Below are 16,659 nucleotides of genomic sequence, written 5' to 3' on the forward strand. Positions count from 1 at the left end.
CATCTCTGGATAGATCAGCATTTGTTGCCCATTCCTAATTACCTTGTGAGAAGTTGGTAGTGTGCTGCCTTGAACCACTGCAGTGCTTGTTATGTAGGTACAGCCATGTCGCTGGTGGGGAGGCATTCATTTCTTTTAGACTTTTTTTTAGACATGACAGCTGCGGCCTTCGGCAATCCTGGTGCTGATTTTGGCATCAAGGGACAGTACCAGTAATTGTTGATCAAAGCTATGTGAAGCTGTCAACGACCTCCAGAGTAATATTGTCGATGTTGATGGAAAGTGGAGTCGTTACATCGTGGCCCATAACTTTGGTCTTCTGATTGTCAGTCCAATCTCCTTGCAGGTCTGTATGCTGCTTCAAGTGAACTTCAGTATGGGAAATCAACATGGCATGATCAGCAACTCGGGGGCTAGGAAATTATACACTTTAGTCTTGGTGTGTAGTCTTGCCTGATTGAACAGCTTGCTGTCAGCTCTGGCATGCATTTAGGCACCCTCATTTGAGTTGCTGAAAGTGTCTAAAAGCAGTATGGAAAATATTTGATGCCAGGGCCCTCTATGCCACTCTTGAAAGTGTCTGAAGTTGCTCTGTTGTAAGTGACGGAGCTGTGCACGTTCTCACAGAAAGAAAAAATATTGCCAGGAATCCAGGTAGATAGCCTTCTTTCCTCAGAAGCTTTCAGATTTCAGCTGGAATGCCATCATTTCCTGGGGCTTTATCAATAGCAAGACTGTCAATGGCCTTGTTGAGCACTACTGTGCTGGGCTTGATGCCCAGCTTTTCCATGACCGGAAAGTCTGGAATGGGGCTGCGAGTTTCTTCAGTGACAACGTTCTGTGACGTAGAGTTCTAGATGGTGATCTATCCACCTTTCCATCTGCTTTCTAGGTTCAGTGATGATCATCCTTGACTTTGTCTTCAATGGAGCTGATTTGGTTGATGCTGGGCCTATTGCTTTCTTGATTCATCTTCCCAGATTCAGCAACAGATTGTATGCTTTTGCAGAGTTTCAACCAAAATTGATTGATGCAATACTGTGCAGTCTATTGAGATTTGATTCTGGCGAGTCTGAGGGTATCTAGATTTTGTTTGTTGGATACGGTTGTCGTTCATGTAGGCTTTCCCCATGGTTGCAGTGACTGACTCTTTTCAGTCCAATAAACCTCAAACCTGTTAGCGTATGCAATGAATGCAGATATTCCCACTTTGACACAGCACTCTGATCTTGGGCATTGTTGTCTGCCAGCCTGATTGAGGATTTAGAGGAACTCCTTGGTCAGTATGGCAAATAAAAAGGTACGGTAAAGTGGCCATAGTCCGAGATGATCAAAAGCTACTTTCCCCTTTGAGGGGGAGAGCTGACGAGTGGTGATTTAACCTGAGGATCACCACACTTCAGACGAGAGGCAAAGCTGAGACGGCAGGGCCTTTATGAATAACCTCAGCCAGTGCAGGAATTGAACCTGAGCTCCTGGCCTTGCTCTGCATCGTGAACCAACTGTCTAGCCAACTGAGCTAAACCGGGCCCCAATTTGAATGGCTTCTTGCCCTTTCTGAAATGTGACGTCCAGAATTGGACACACTATTCCAGGTAAGGCTGAATCAGTGTTCTACAAATATTTGCCATGGTTTCTTTGCTTTTGTACTCTGTCCCTATTTTATAAAGCACAGGATTTTGTATGCTTTCTTACTATGTTGAATGGAGCTGAAGTAGTTTATAAGATCACTTCCTGATGCCTTGTACCGTTCAAGGCTTCAACTCGATTAGTGCAGATTGTGTAGGAATTGCAGTAGCAATTGAGGCCATTGAGGTGTGTAATTGGGTATACACCAAGAATTCAGTGGTTTATCATTTTTACTGCTGTAATCAAGTGCTTTCTGAATTAGATTGCATTATTGACGGTACAAGTACATTTATTTTTTGATTGTAGCTTTCTTAAATGTTTTGGAACATTTTTTAGACCAGACTTTACATTTTTCTTCTTTTATACAAAAGGACATGAACCACACCAATTCCTATGGCATTATTCGAGGGCTCCAGTTTGCCTCCTTTATTGTCCAGTACTACGGGCTGGTGCTGGATCTGCTTGTATTGGGTCTCCACAGAGCCAGTGAAATGGCTGGTCCACCGCAAATGCCAAATGATTTTCTGAGTTACCAGGACGTTGCCACAGAAGTAGCTCATCCTGTCAGACTTTTCTGCAGATATATTGAGCGTATTCACATTTTTTTCAGGTAAGAAAGTATTTCCTTAACCAAGGCACAGTCTAAGACACAGTTCTAAGTGGGTTGTCGCTTTTTGTAACAAATGATCTATAAATGGGATACTTAAAACATGCAATGGGGAAATCCCCTTCGGTCATTACCATGTAACATTTGCACGGCAATTGCCTATAAGTGCAAACTTCCCCAGGGCTATTGATATGTATCGGGAGCCATCTGAAAATGCGAACTAAATCGCAAACTTCGGAGGGTCCCGACTGGATTACATCACTAGTTAACCCAGAATAGATCAGAAAGATTAAAACCATTTCTAACTTCTGGGAAACTATTGTACGGACCCCCTAGGGACGTAGAATCATAAAATATACAGTGCAGAAGGAGGCCATTTGACCCGTCACCTGCACAACTTTGGGCTGTGGGAGAAAACCGGTGCACTGTGCGCAAGTGCAAACTCCACACAGGTAGGCACCTGAGGCAGGATTATTGAACCCGGGACCCAGGAGCTGTGAGGCAGCAGTGCTAACCACTGTGCCAACCATGTGTAGGGACAACCCCCCACACCCCTGAATACCATCTCCTCCCCCCCCCCCCCCCCCCCCCCAAAAAAATATTGACACGTACATGTTAATGGATTTTTTACGTTCTGAGTCTAATCCTGTTTTCACTGAATATCCTCAAAAGCAAAACCTTTCCAGCAGGTCATTTAACAGCAATTGTGTGTTGACCAAGAAACGCATGTAATAAAATCTTTATGTACAGATTTTCAGCTGATGAAGCCAGAGACCTGATTCAGCGCTACCTTACTGAACATCCCGATCCAAACAATGAGAACATTGTAGGGTACAATAACAAGAAGTGTTGGCCAAGAGATGCACGTATGAGGCTTATGAAGCACGATGTCAACCTGTAAGTGTCAAAAATATTACCTAATCATTGTTGATCATTGGAAACCTTTGCTAGCTGGTTGCCATATCTGATTTACACAACCTGTAATGTAGTCTTTCAAACTCAGTCCATGTGAATAAGTAATAAGGTTGTGAATTCAAATTCCACTCTTAAGCTTGGGGAAACAAACTGACACTTTTGTCCAACATTGAGTTAGCACACCATTGACAAGTTGTGGTCATTTAAATGAGATGTTGAACCATAACCCCCTGAATGAAAAAGATCTCGTGACTCTTCATACAAGAGTTGGGGAAGTTTCCCAATAACCGAGCCAGCATTTATCCTTCAACCAACCCGACCAGAAACAAATTAGCTAGTTATCTTTATTGCTTGCGGGACGTTGCTGTGTGCAAATAGCTGCCAAATTAGCCTTTGTAACCGAGGCAATCATTTCAATGTAATTAATTGACTGTGAAGTGCCGAGGATAGGAAAGGCAGTCCTTTCTCTTTCCTTTCTCATGGAATATTTTACATCTTATTGGCCCCAGTGCCCCTATTGGTTATGAAATAAGGAAGAGAATCTTTACAAAACATCAGGCTACAAAATGCACTGCTGTCGCTTTTATTAAAGAACTGACTAAATTAATATTAACATTGTGCATAAAGGAATGTCATTGGTAGACTTTATGGTCAAAAGGAAATCGTTATATAGACGTTTTGCCCCAAAAAACACCTTTCTAATTTAAAAAAGATCATTCAGTAGTTTTATTGTCCCTCACGGGCTCTTTTATAATGCATTGAAAATGTTAGCATTGCTGCTAGCAGGTCAATGCAGCGCAGATTATTGGAACCAGTTGTTGCAGGAGATTCCAGAAAAGGCAATAATAATTTGCTGAGCTTGGCTTAGAAATAGAGAGATTTGAAGTCTGTTCAAAGTACTTTGTTAGAGGTTTACATGTGGTCAAGATCTCAAATGAAGTGCCAAAAAGTAAAATGATCTTAACGAACTGCCAGAAAGCCTAAACCAGTCAACATCATTTGATTCTAGTTAGTTTGGTGTAGTCGCTAAAAGATTGTTTATTCATGATGAATGTTTGTATTTTTATTTGCTCAAATATTACACCTTTTCGTATAGTGGTCGAGCAGTGTTTTGGGACATCAAGAATCGGCTGCCGAGGTCTGTTACCACCATTCAGTGGGAGAACAGTTTTGTATCTGTATACAGCAAAGACAATCCCAACCTGCTATTCAACATGTCTGGCTTTGAGTGCCGCATTCTTCCCAAATGCCGTACAAGCTATGAGGAATTCACTCACAAAGATGGAGTCTGGAACTTACAAAATGAGGTATAAACAATGTAGTACTTATTATTCTGTTTTATTATGACTACTTGATTGGAATGATCGATTACCATGTCAGCATTAGCTTCAGTGTAAAATGTGGAAATTTACGATTATCAAGTATATGTGTTGGAAATAATTAGCTAACGGGAAAGCAATTTGGAAAATATGATAGTGAATTACTGAAATGTGTGTTATATTTGTTGCATACCATGGAATCCAAGAAACACAAGTAGCAAAATACAGAAGTAATATTCCATTCTGTTTTAAAATTTCCTTGACACCTTGTTTGACTTGCTCAGGTACTATTTGTATTTCAAAAAATAAAGAATTATCTCCTTTGGCTCATGTGTAGAAATGTTATCTCCGAATAGCTGGAGAGTTCCTCTAGTGTCCAGGTTAATATCAGCTATGAAATGGATTAATGTGAGTGTTCAAGAGGTGCTATATAATTTTGAAACATTTGTATTATAGGTTACCAAAGAGCGTACAGCTCAGTGCTTCCTCAGAGTGGATGACGAATCTATGCAACGGTTCCATAACAGAGTACGCCAAATTCTCATGGCCTCTGGTTCTACCACCTTCACTAAGGTACTTATTGGCATGAAACACACCGTTGCATTATTGTATTAAAAATTCTTATTTAAAATGGCAGCACAAAATGTTGAATGTTTTTTAAAATGCGGTTTTAATTAAATCTGCCTGGGCTTATTGTAGATTCAGAGTTGATGCCTGCCAGCTCTGAAAATTATCTTTTTATCCATAGGGCGGAATACTCCGCTCCCGCGATAAATCGGGAAGGCCGTCGTGAACTCGGCCGAGTTTCACGACGGCCTCGGAGGCCGCTCCTCTCACCTTATCTCTCCCCCCCCCCCCCCCCCCCCCCCGGGGGGGCTAGGAGCAGCGCTCCGTAACTCTCGGCCGCCGGGCCTTAACGCTTGCGTCAAGGCGGCGCACAGAGAATGACGCGATGGCGGCGCCTACTAAGTGACGTCAGCTGCGCATGCGCAGGTTGGGCAGCTCCAACCCGCGCATGCGCGGCTGACGTCACGACGGCTGAGGCCCCAAACCCGCGCATGCGCGGTTGCCGTCTTCCCCTCCGCTGCCCCGCAAGACGTGGCGGCTTGATCTTGCGGGGCGGCGGAGGGAAAAGGGTGCGTCACTTTGAGATGCCGGCCCGACGATTGGTGGGCACCGATTGCGGGCCAGTCCCCTCCCGAGTACGGCTGTGGTGCTCACTCCCCTCTCTGCCCCCCACAAACCTCAAACCAGCATTTGCCGCCCATGTTCACGACGGCAGTAACCAGGTGTGGATGCCGCCGTCGTGAACCGGTCGGGAACGGCAGGCCTCTCGGCCCATCTGGGCCAGAGAATCGCCGGTCACTGTGAAAAACGGCGAGCTGCGATTCTTACGGGGGGGGGGATTCTTACGGGGGGGGGGGGGGGGGGAATCGTGGGGGGCGCCAGGGGGGCGTGTCGTGAGTCGCCTGCCCCTCCCGTGATTCTCTCACCTGTCGTGGGGAGTGGAGCATTCCGCCCATAGTTTCTCTATTGCGCCCAATGTAACCATGTGTTGTGAGGGACAAATATATGTTATTGCAGTGGGAAAGGTGTAGGACTTGAACAATTAGGTGTTGCAATTTGAGGTTAATTAGAAAAGGTTTTTAAGTTATTAGAAAGTCTGTGTAATTTTTGTGCTTTTTTAGATTGTCAATAAGTGGAACACCGCTCTGATTGGCTTGATGACCTATTTCCGTGAAGCAGTTGTTAACACTCAGGAGTTATTGGACCTGTTGGTGAAATGTGAGAACAAGATTCAAACCCGTATTAAGATTGGTCTGAATTCCAAAATGCCAAGTCGTTTCCCTCCAGTGGTATTCTACACCCCTAAGGAGCTGGGTGGACTTGGCATGCTCTCCATGGGTCACGTTCTCATCCCACAGTCTGACTTGAGGTACTGTATAAAAACATATTTCAAATTAAATGAGCAATTGAAGCACAATATATTGTGTGATAGTCTATAGAAGGATGTATGTATGTGACAGCATTGAATAAATCTATTTCAGAATTTTCTTTTGATATTGCTGGTAATTTTAAATAGAGAAATCTCCTTTTGTATGCTATGTTACAATATAAGCACAAATATTATCTTATAGGTGGTCGAAGCAGACCGATGTCGGCATCACTCATTTCCGATCAGGTATGAGTCATGAAGAGGATCAACTGATTCCTAATCTTTATCGTTACATTCAGCCTTGGGAGAGTGAGTTCATTGATTCGCAGAGAGTGTGGGCAGAATATGCACTGAAACGACAGGAAGCTATTGCACAAAATAGGTCAGTTTTGATATTCGTTGTAACAATTATAGTGACAGGATGCTAGTTTGCATTCTTGACAATCTGTTTATAATTTCAGGCGCCTAACGTTGGAAGATCTGGAAGACTCCTGGGACAGAGGTATTCCACGTATTAACACGCTGTTCCAGAAGGACAGACACACACTGGCTTATGATAAGGGCTGGAGAGTTAGAACTGATTTTAAACAGTATCAGGTATGACTTCTTAAAAATACATTTTTTTTCTCAGAATTTTCTCGCACCACTACCTCCTTAGCTCCTGTGACTTCTGTGGATCGCAGTCTCTGGCTGAGTTGCAGATCAACTCTCAGTCTTCCCTCGGTGCTGTTTTACAGCCGGTCATTTGTGCAGAATCAATCTTGTACAAAATCAATCTTAAAAAAGCATTTACTTCCCTGTTGAGAAATGCCTGACTTTCGCTTCACGGTTTTCTCTGATGGCACAACTGAGGTTGGAACCAAATCATTTGTGGCACTGTGTCCTCTGTCAAATCATTCCATGGCTCAGCACTGAGAACTTCACCATGTTGGAAGTATTGTGTGTTGACTGTATGCTTGGGTTGGTGAATTTGTCCATTGGGCAGTTGGACCATCCAGGTGAGTAAGATCCTTGAGTTTGATCTTTAGTTTTGTGTTAACTGATCTCAGTTGCAATGGTGGCAGACATGGCAGGCAATGGGGGGAAATCACTGAGAATTCCTGCAATTGGTAACATCTCAGAAACTCTTGTAAGAAGAGTGTATGTGCATATAGGTCAAGCGAGAATAGAATTAGAGCCAATATTGCTCTCATGATCACTAGTCTGTCAGCACTGTGGTTGAGTCTTGCGAATGAATATATTTTTACTAGCGATGAGAGGGAAATATGCAGCTGTAAGTACTTTGGTGTTTTATACCTACTTGTTTCCACATTATTTTCTTTCTCTTCACCTCTTGGGTGCACAGAGGCAGGTTGTAGTACCTACATCTCTGCAACCAAGTAGCTGTGATCATTTGGTCCCAACCACCAGTGGCATTCCTTCCATATTCATCTCAAATTACTACATTAAACATTTACTTAAAATTTTTACCTGGGGTTTTCATGTAAGAGGCTGGTTTGCTGTTGAGCAAACAATTGTCGAATGATAACAGACAATTTATGAATGGTGATAGAAATGCAGAAAGTCGGCTGTCTTTAATTGTTGAAGAGTATTTGTAACTAAAGTATTTCATTGTTCCCAGGTGTTAAAGCAGAATCCTTTCTGGTGGACTCATCAGAGACATGATGGAAAGCTGTGGAATTTGAACAACTACCGTACAGACATGATCCAAGCACTGGGAGGTGTTGAAGGCATTCTGGAGCACACACTCTTCAAGGGAACTTATTTTCCTACGTGGGAGGGCCTGTTCTGGTACGTGGTTTAGAAGCAAACAAAATCCCATGATAGACTTACTATGTATTAAGGAGGTCCTGTCGAGTGTGTATAAATATAATCTATGTTTTGATCATCCAATTTTTAATATGCAAAGAAAAAACATTTGCATTTTATATTTTTAATCAAATGTCTGATTTTGGGGTACTGAAAGAGATTTTCAAGTGTTCTAAAACTGTATATTGTTCTTGAAGGGAGAAGGCAAGTGGTTTTGAGGAATCGATGAAGTGGAAGAAGCTGACGAATGCCCAGCGGTCTGGTTTGAACCAGATTCCCAACAGAAGATTCACTCTGTGGTGGTCACCAACCATCAACAGAGCTAATGTAAGCTTGTGTGACTACTGTGAATTAATAAATTTGTTTATAAAATGAGTTGTCAAAACTGAGCTGAAAATATTTTTCCATCCTCAGGTTTATGTAGGTTTCCAGGTGCAGTTAGATCTGACAGGAATCTTCATGCACGGCAAAATCCCCACACTCAAGATTTCTTTAATCCAGATCTTCAGAGCCCATTTGTGGCAGAAGATTCATGAGAGCATTGTTATGGACTTGTGTCAGGTTAGTGTTTAGACTGCCGCTTCAGTTTTTGAACACTTTTATTGGTTTAAAGTTGGATGGAGGCGGACCATAAAACCGTGGAGGGGGGGGTGAAATAGATTTTAAAAACAGAAACTAATAATGGGTGAAAAGATATTTTAAAGTTAAAGGGTGGACTTTTTGTGGGTGGTTTGAGAGAGAGGGGGGGGGGGGGGGGGGGGGTTGTTGTCCAAAGAGATTATTGCAATTTTTTTGTCTGTTTTTGAAGTTAACATGCACATTTAGCTAGTCTTAGTGAGCAGTTTATCTTCAGAATCATGCAAATCATTCAGCTTATCTTGCTTGTTTTTAGAGACTTGCTGTTGCAGTGGAACAGATTTCATATCAAATGGTTTTGTTTGTAGGTCTTTGATCAAGAGTTGGATGCTCTGGAGATTGAGACTGTGCAGAAAGAGACCATTCACCCCAGAAAATCCTACAAAATGAACTCCTCCTGTGCTGATATCCTGCTGTTTGCTTCGTACAAGTGGAATGTTTCCAGACCATCACTCCTTGCTGACTCAAAGTATGTCTATTCTATCATTTTCATGAGAAATGGAATACTGCTATCCAGATGTGATCGCCACTTGAACCATGTTTATCTTTAAACATTGATATAATCTATGAAAAGTCCAAATTTTCTGCTGTTTTTTGTTTCTATTTTGAATCATACTGTATATACTAATGAGATTTACTTCTTTTAGAGATGTAATGGATAGCACTACTACCCAAAAGTACTGGATAGACATCCAGTTGCGATGGGGTGACTATGATTCTCATGATATTGAGAGATACGCCAGAGCCAAGTTCTTGGACTATACAACAGATAACATGAGTATCTACCCCTCACCGACTGGTGTGTTGATTGCTATTGATCTGGCCTATAATCTGCATAGGTATGTATTCTACTAGGCCTGCAGCCAGTCTCATTAAATTCATAATATATTCTGGTAGGTCATATGATCTAGCATCGAGCCTGCTCCGGCACCATTCATAAGGTTATGGCTGATCTATTTGTGACCTTAATGCTGCTTTACTGCCTGTTCCCATTACCAGGCAGGAAAGTGGCATGGCCATTCTCATATCGGCGATGATCTTATTGTAATGCAGAGCAGACATGATGGCCTGAAAGGCCTACTCTTTCTTATGACCTGCTGGAATACACTGATAAATATGTAATATATTATTTTTTCTTAATGTAACTTGTATACAATAAGTGCATATGTGCAATTTCTTTGAGCTGCATCAAAGTTCTTGCCATGCTAAGCAGTAAATTCATCAGAACTTGCATGAAATAGCATTTCTTGGAAGAATCTTTTTGTCCAATTTCTGTCCTGGTATTTCTTTGAAAAATTTATGAAAGTTAACATTTTTTGTCTTGAAGTGCTTATGGTAACTGGTTTCCTGGTGCCAAGCCACTGATCCAACAGGCTATGGCAAAAATCATGAAGGCTAACCCTGCTTTATATGTGTTGAGAGAGCGTATTCGAAAGGGTCTACAGCTGTACTCTTCCGAGCCAACTGAACCTTACCTATCCTCACAGAATTATGGTGAACTCTTCTCCAACCAAATCATATGGTTTGTGGATGATACAAATGTGTACCGGGTCACCATTCATAAGGTAAAAAATACCAACCATAATTCTAAAAAGTGAAACATCTTCCCTTAAAAAATATATTTTTAAAAATTGTTAACTATGCTGCTTCCATTGTACTTGCTACCCTTCAAACCTTATTCTTGCATAAATGCGTTCTTTCCATAGACATTTGAAGGTAACTTGACAACAAAGCCCATTAATGGAGCCATTTTCATCTTCAATCCCAGGACAGGACAGTTGTTCCTTAAAATTATCCACACTTCAGTTTGGGCTGGGCAGAAACGTTTGGGCCAGGTAATATTCTGATGCAGTATTTCACTATATCTTGTATGCATGTAGCCAAGTAAATGCCTCAACAACAAAATACTTGGGTGTTTAGATCATGTAAATGTTGATGCTTCGGTTTTGCCTTTAAAAACAGGGTTGTAATGTCAATTATTTTTCAGTCTCATTTGATCAAGGAGGAGAGAAAAATATGAAAATGCCATGGCACTTTAAGGATTTGCTAATTTTACCAATATTGGTATATGGGTGAAATCTCTTTCGCATAGATTAATATCTGCATCTTTATCACATTCGGGTTACTATTTTAAGCCTTTGCTTAATATTATTGTGTCGAATGTACAGATAGTAATGGGTGTTTTTGCTTTCAGCTGGCAAAATGGAAAACTGCTGAAGAAGTGGCTGCCTTGATCCGATCGCTTCCAGTTGAAGAACAGCCTAAACAGATCATTGTTACAAGGAAGGGCATGTTAGATCCACTGGAAGTGAGTAAACTTTATTTGCACTTTTCCGATAATTTTCCATAAAGTTGAAATGGAATAAAAATTGAACTGTTAGAAAGTTTGTATTTAGCTGCATTGAGAAATAGTGTAGAATCCTTCAAGTGCCATTTGATCCTTCGAAAGAGCACTCTACCCATGTCCACTCCCCAATCCACCCTGCCCTATCCCCGTTACCCCATGATCTAACCTGAACATCCCTGGACGTTACAGGCATTTTAACATGGCCAATCCACCTAACCCACACACCTTTGGACTGTAGGAGGCAACCGGAGGAAACCCATGTAGACACTGGGAGAACGTACAAGCTCCACATAGACAGACACCCAAGGCTAGAATTGAATCCTGGCGCTGAGGCAGCAGTGCCAACCATTGTGCCGCAGGATTGCCGATACTGTTTTCAAATTCTGAGCAGTGAATGTAAACATCTCTCCACTAAAGCTCAATTTATGTAAATTAAATAGTTTAGTTGCCCAGCTGAGTGGTGATTTAGGCAAGAGGAGTCCAAACCTGTGAATCATGTGACTATTTCTACGGTTGAAATCTGGACTAAATAGCTTGTTTTGTATTTTTAAGCAACTTGAAAATCCTGGATAGCAACATTTGTTCACTGCCAAAATTAACATGGACATTTTTGTTTCCTTTAGGTTCATTTGCTGGATTTCCCCAACATTGTGATCAAAGGATCTGAGCTGCAGTTGCCTTTCCAGGCTTGCCTAAAAGTGGAGAAGTTTGGGGATTTGATTTTAAAGGCAACCGAACCCCAGATGGTGCTCTTTAACTTGTATGATGATTGGCTGAAGACCATTTCCTCCTATACTGTAAGTAAAATTATGTTTTATTTTTTTTAATGGGGAGTGGATGCAATTGGTCTTACAGATCCTGTAAATATGTGCCTTGCATGTTTTTACCCCTTTCCTATTCCGAAATAATCTGCAACCTGTACTAAAGGAATTAACACTCTCTGAAACTACTTTTCAGTACGCTTTCCTAATGACCGCAGTTTGGGTATGCAAGGACAGTGGACAAACCTAGACTTATTTCCTATTCATTCAGCCTTCGTCTTCATACAAGCTAGTTCTGAAGTTTTGTAATTGTTTAGTAAAATGTTGTGTTTTAATAAACCCAAATGGGGCATAAAAGGAGTCTAGTGGGAGAAGCTATTTTCTAGAAGTCTACTTCTATGCTTGTTTGCACCTTAAAATCCAGAATGGATGGTCGACTTTATAATGTAAGCATTAATCCGACTTTAAATGTGAAATGAGGGGAAGAATGTTGTATGATGGTTATGTACTGTATGGTTGGTTTTTGAATCCCATCTGGAGCAACTCTGCTTTCCTTTACTGATCTGACTGTTCATCAGTTGCTTACAATGTATTTTAGGTAGAGAATTAGATTGAATAAATGAATTTCGAGGATATTACAATTTTACATTTTTTTAATGACCAGAACCTCTTTTAAATTGAATGGCATTCATTTATTTGGCCTATCATTATGTGTCTGTCTTGACTGTTTCACCTACTGACACTGAAGTGACACCGTCTTGACATGCAACTTTCCCAGCTATCACCATGGCATATTCAGTGCTGAGCTTCCTTGTTATCACCCAATCTTTACTGACATTGATTTATTCCACCTGCGGCGCATTATGTATCTGAGTCCTTACCTTTTTCCCCATCTCCATCAAAACCATGAGGCTAAACTAATCTTATGCTGTGCTGCATCAGTGTTATTATTTCATAATTCTTGCACTCGCTGTCAGAATATTCCATGGATTCACCCCACTCTAATTTAGCATTTTATCCAGCCTTACATTGTTGAATGAACTCCCGTCCCGTCTCACTTGAAATTATTCTTCTCCCCTTTTCTAATAAAGTTACCTCCTTGATTTTGTTTCGCTATAGTCTTGTCCTTTAAAGTTCCCTCTAGAGTTCTTTCTACTTTGCTCCTTCCCTCCTATTCAAAACCTTGTTTCTTTGGTGTTTTCCCTAGTCCTCTTTCCCCTCTGTTCAGTTCACTATTTTTCTGTGTGCAAGGAATCCAATAGGAATGTGGTAATACTTAAGCTACTGTTTTAGTATTCAGAAACCTAAGTGACTCTTCTGTGCCACTCCTAACTGCAGAAACTATTAAAGAAAAACATTCAAACTGTTTTATTTAGTTAGTCATCTGATTAATGAGAAGCCTATTGCCATACTTACAAGAAATTTGCATATGTAGTGTATGTTTGCCTGATTTAGCGTGCAAATTCATGATCGTAGACTCCCGTCAATTTAAGCACAGAGTACTTGGCATAAAGACCATCATATGAATGTGCAGGTATTGTTATAGCTCCATAGTTTAATAACACAGGACAACAGAAAGAGGAAAATCTTTTTTTTTAAAAAAGCAGTGTCCAGTCAAAGGAAAACAGTTTGGAGAAAGAGAGTGGAGCTAGACTGCAAATTGTAGTTAAGAAGCTGGAAGACTTGAGTTAGAGTAAGGTGAATGGAATGCAAGTATGGCGAGAGTTTCTGATCTAGAATGGTAATTGCCACTTGTTTCTGTGGAGGTGACTATGTGGTGGATAGCACAAGATAGTCAATGCTTACCAATTGGGAAGCTAAGAAAACTGCAACATACATTTTCAAAAACTAACGTGTAGCCTCAAATATATATTTCCCTTCCCATTCCCCACTGATGGATTTATAGGCATTCTCTCGGCTGATTTTAATTCTTCGAGCACTGCATGTGAACAATGATCGCGCAAAGGTCATTCTGAAACCTGACAAAACTACAATAACAGAGCCTCATCACATCTGGCCAACTTTGACAGATGAAGAATGGATAAAGGTGGAAGTGCAGTTGAAAGATCTCATTCTGGCTGACTATGGCAAGAAAAACAAGTGAGTGCAAATGCGAAAAAACCTGCCAGATGTTTTGCAGCATGCCATGGCTGGCTTGAAATTGGAGCAGCATTATTTATGAAGGAATTTGCAGTCCTTGTTTGTGCTTTGAAGCTCCAAATTATTAGATTATTTATTAAAATTATGGGTTGAATTGCAGTATCAGTGGTCTGTCGGGTCAATATTTTACAATGCAATGTAAAATCATAATTTTGCTATTAAATAAAAATTTAACTCAAAACTACAGAAACGCAAATATCTAAGTAGTACTTTGGTAGTACAGAACTAGAGTATAGCTAGAAAAAAAGAGACATGTCGAAGCTTTTTATCTTCCATTCATCAGGACACTTCAAAACAACAATTTATACTGTATCAGAAGAGAATCAGAGTCCACTTGCCAGCCAGTGATAATTCTGTTCTCACACAGTATAAATTGTTGTTTCCCTTTATATACCGCTATTCTTGCAAGCGTCCTGATAAGTGCAAGATGAAAAGCTTCAGCATGTCTCTTTTTTTTCCGCAATACACAAATATGCAAGTGTTATGTTTTATTTCTGCGTAACCACTTCTGCTTATCAGTCATATTGTAATTTCATTTACCTGTTATTTTGCATTCAAGTGTAAATGTGGCATCTTTGACTCAATCGGAGATTCGTGACATTATTTTGGGTATGGAGATTTCTGCGCCTTCGCAGCAGAGGCAACAGATTGCTGAAATTGAAAAGCAGACCAAAGAGCAGTCTCAGCTAACAGCCACACAGACACGCACTGTGAACAAACATGGTGATGAAATCATCACTTCAACAACCAGCAATTACGAGACCCAAACTTTCTCATCCAAAACTGAATGGAGAGTCAGGTATGATTTATTTTTAACATTAATTTATGTGGCAAATTGCAAGGTCAAACTTGAAAAAGATTGTTTATTAAACCATTTACTAGTAAACATATTTACAGTCACCAAAGTGATTGAGAATGGAATTTTAAGTATTGTTAATTTTCAAAATTAATTAAGTTTATGCTTCATCATGAGATAAAGGTTTGCATCACCCTTTTCTTAAGCTTTTAGACTGGGCTATTGACCCTTAAGTTACTTATCAGGTAGGGCGGCGCAGTGATGCAGTGGTTAGCACTGTTGCCTCATGACACCGAGGACCCAGGTTCGATCCCGGCCCCAGGTCATTGTCCGTGTGGAGTTCACATTCTCCCCGTGTCTGTGTGGGTCTCACTCCCACAACCCAAAAAGATGTGCAGGTAGGTGAATTGGCCATGCTAAATTGCCCCTTAATTGGGGGAAAAAAAGAATTAGGTACTCTAAATTTATTTTTTAAAAAGCTGCTTTTGGGGTTTCAATTAGTAATTAAGCAATTCCGTCGGAGAAGAGACATTTAAGGCTATTCAGTGTAGATAACTTTGTATCAGATAATAGTGTGGAATGAACCATGATTGTAAACAGGGCCTGCAGTGTTTTTTGGCATCTGAGGTTGAATTGCTGTGGCACACCAAAGCAGATTGTATGGGATGCTAATGTAGATTATGTGGCAAAGTCTGCCCATAATTGAGGCACTCTCAACATAATATTTTTTAAATTTCCCCACCACATGTAATAATTGTAAAATACATAATTTAAAGATGATTGTAGGGAAACAAATTATATGTGCCCCTGCCCTTTACGGTAGCTTTCTCTACTCACTTCACTGACTAGAATGAAATGAAAATCGTTTATTGTCACGAGTAGGCTTCAATGAAGTTACTGTGAAAAGCCCCTTGAGACAGATAGGCGGTAGCTAGTGAGGCAGTGACTTCTAGTTTAAAGTACCACAATTTGTATTATCTCTTTTGAGCAAGTCTAAACAAAAGAACTGTTTTCCCCATCACAAAATATATTTGTTTATTCTCCTAAGTCTCCTAATGTGCTGTTGAGTCCCAACACATGTTGACATACAATATCAGATAACGTTAAGTCACTAGGCTTGCCAATAGACATAAATAGGAAAAACCTCAATAACCTATTTGCCATAGCAGAGATAATACTGGCATTAAGCATTGAAAGCAAAGACTGGATGCAGAGTTTCCTCAAACCAGCTGATTAAGAAGCTGAGCTTATTAGTGTTAGATAATTCAATATATTGCCTAAGATATGAAAAGAGAGGAGAATTTAAAAAGGCAAATATATATATGGTTGGACTAGAAGGTTAGCATAATCTGATAATTCAACTTTGAACCCATGGTATTTGTTCAATGTAATTGCAATGGGCAAACTGTTTGAGGTGAAGAATTCCCCAGTCACAGAAATACTGAATGCTAGATCCGTATATGTTTCCTGTTATTTACTTGCTTTATTCTGCACAGAGCGATATCTGCTGCCAACCTTCATCTGCGTACCAATCACATCTATGTTTCCTCTGATGACATCAAAGAGACAGGCTATACTTACATCCTGCCCAAGAATGTGCTGAAGAAATTTATCTGCATTTCAGACTTGAGAGCACAGGTAACCTCTTCCCTATTGTGTGGTAGTATGTTTTGTATATGTGGCCTAAGGAGGAAATTTGTGTCTTAATGATTCCTGGAAACCTGATTTGAACTTTTGAAAATTC

The 16,659-nt window shown here is 40.6% G+C and overlaps 1 protein-coding gene across 1 annotated transcript in view; it reads left to right on the forward strand.

The window, feature by feature from the left end:
• prpf8 (pre-mRNA processing factor 8) overlaps nt 1-16,659 on the forward strand; it is a 43,293-nt gene that overhangs the window by 20,862 nt on the left and 5,772 nt on the right. The window contains exons 20-38 of the mRNA XM_038814202.1: nt 2,001-2,239; nt 2,987-3,133; nt 4,248-4,458; nt 4,927-5,043; nt 6,159-6,406; nt 6,609-6,788; nt 6,868-7,003; nt 8,028-8,197; nt 8,413-8,542; nt 8,630-8,776; nt 9,160-9,320; nt 9,499-9,690; nt 10,179-10,416; nt 10,558-10,686; nt 11,046-11,159; nt 11,822-11,995; nt 13,866-14,059; nt 14,679-14,918; nt 16,412-16,553. Coding sequence (XP_038670130.1) covers nt 2,001-2,239; nt 2,987-3,133; nt 4,248-4,458; nt 4,927-5,043; nt 6,159-6,406; nt 6,609-6,788; nt 6,868-7,003; nt 8,028-8,197; nt 8,413-8,542; nt 8,630-8,776; nt 9,160-9,320; nt 9,499-9,690; nt 10,179-10,416; nt 10,558-10,686; nt 11,046-11,159; nt 11,822-11,995; nt 13,866-14,059; nt 14,679-14,918; nt 16,412-16,553 — 3,309 coding nt within the window. The remainder of the gene's footprint in view (nt 1-2,000; nt 2,240-2,986; nt 3,134-4,247; nt 4,459-4,926; nt 5,044-6,158; nt 6,407-6,608; nt 6,789-6,867; nt 7,004-8,027; nt 8,198-8,412; nt 8,543-8,629; nt 8,777-9,159; nt 9,321-9,498; nt 9,691-10,178; nt 10,417-10,557; nt 10,687-11,045; nt 11,160-11,821; nt 11,996-13,865; nt 14,060-14,678; nt 14,919-16,411; nt 16,554-16,659) is intronic.

The sequence above is a fragment of the Scyliorhinus canicula genome, chromosome 12, assembly GCF_902713615.1.
Source record: "Scyliorhinus canicula chromosome 12, sScyCan1.1, whole genome shotgun sequence".
Lineage (NCBI taxonomy): Eukaryota > Metazoa > Chordata > Chondrichthyes > Carcharhiniformes > Scyliorhinidae > Scyliorhinus > Scyliorhinus canicula.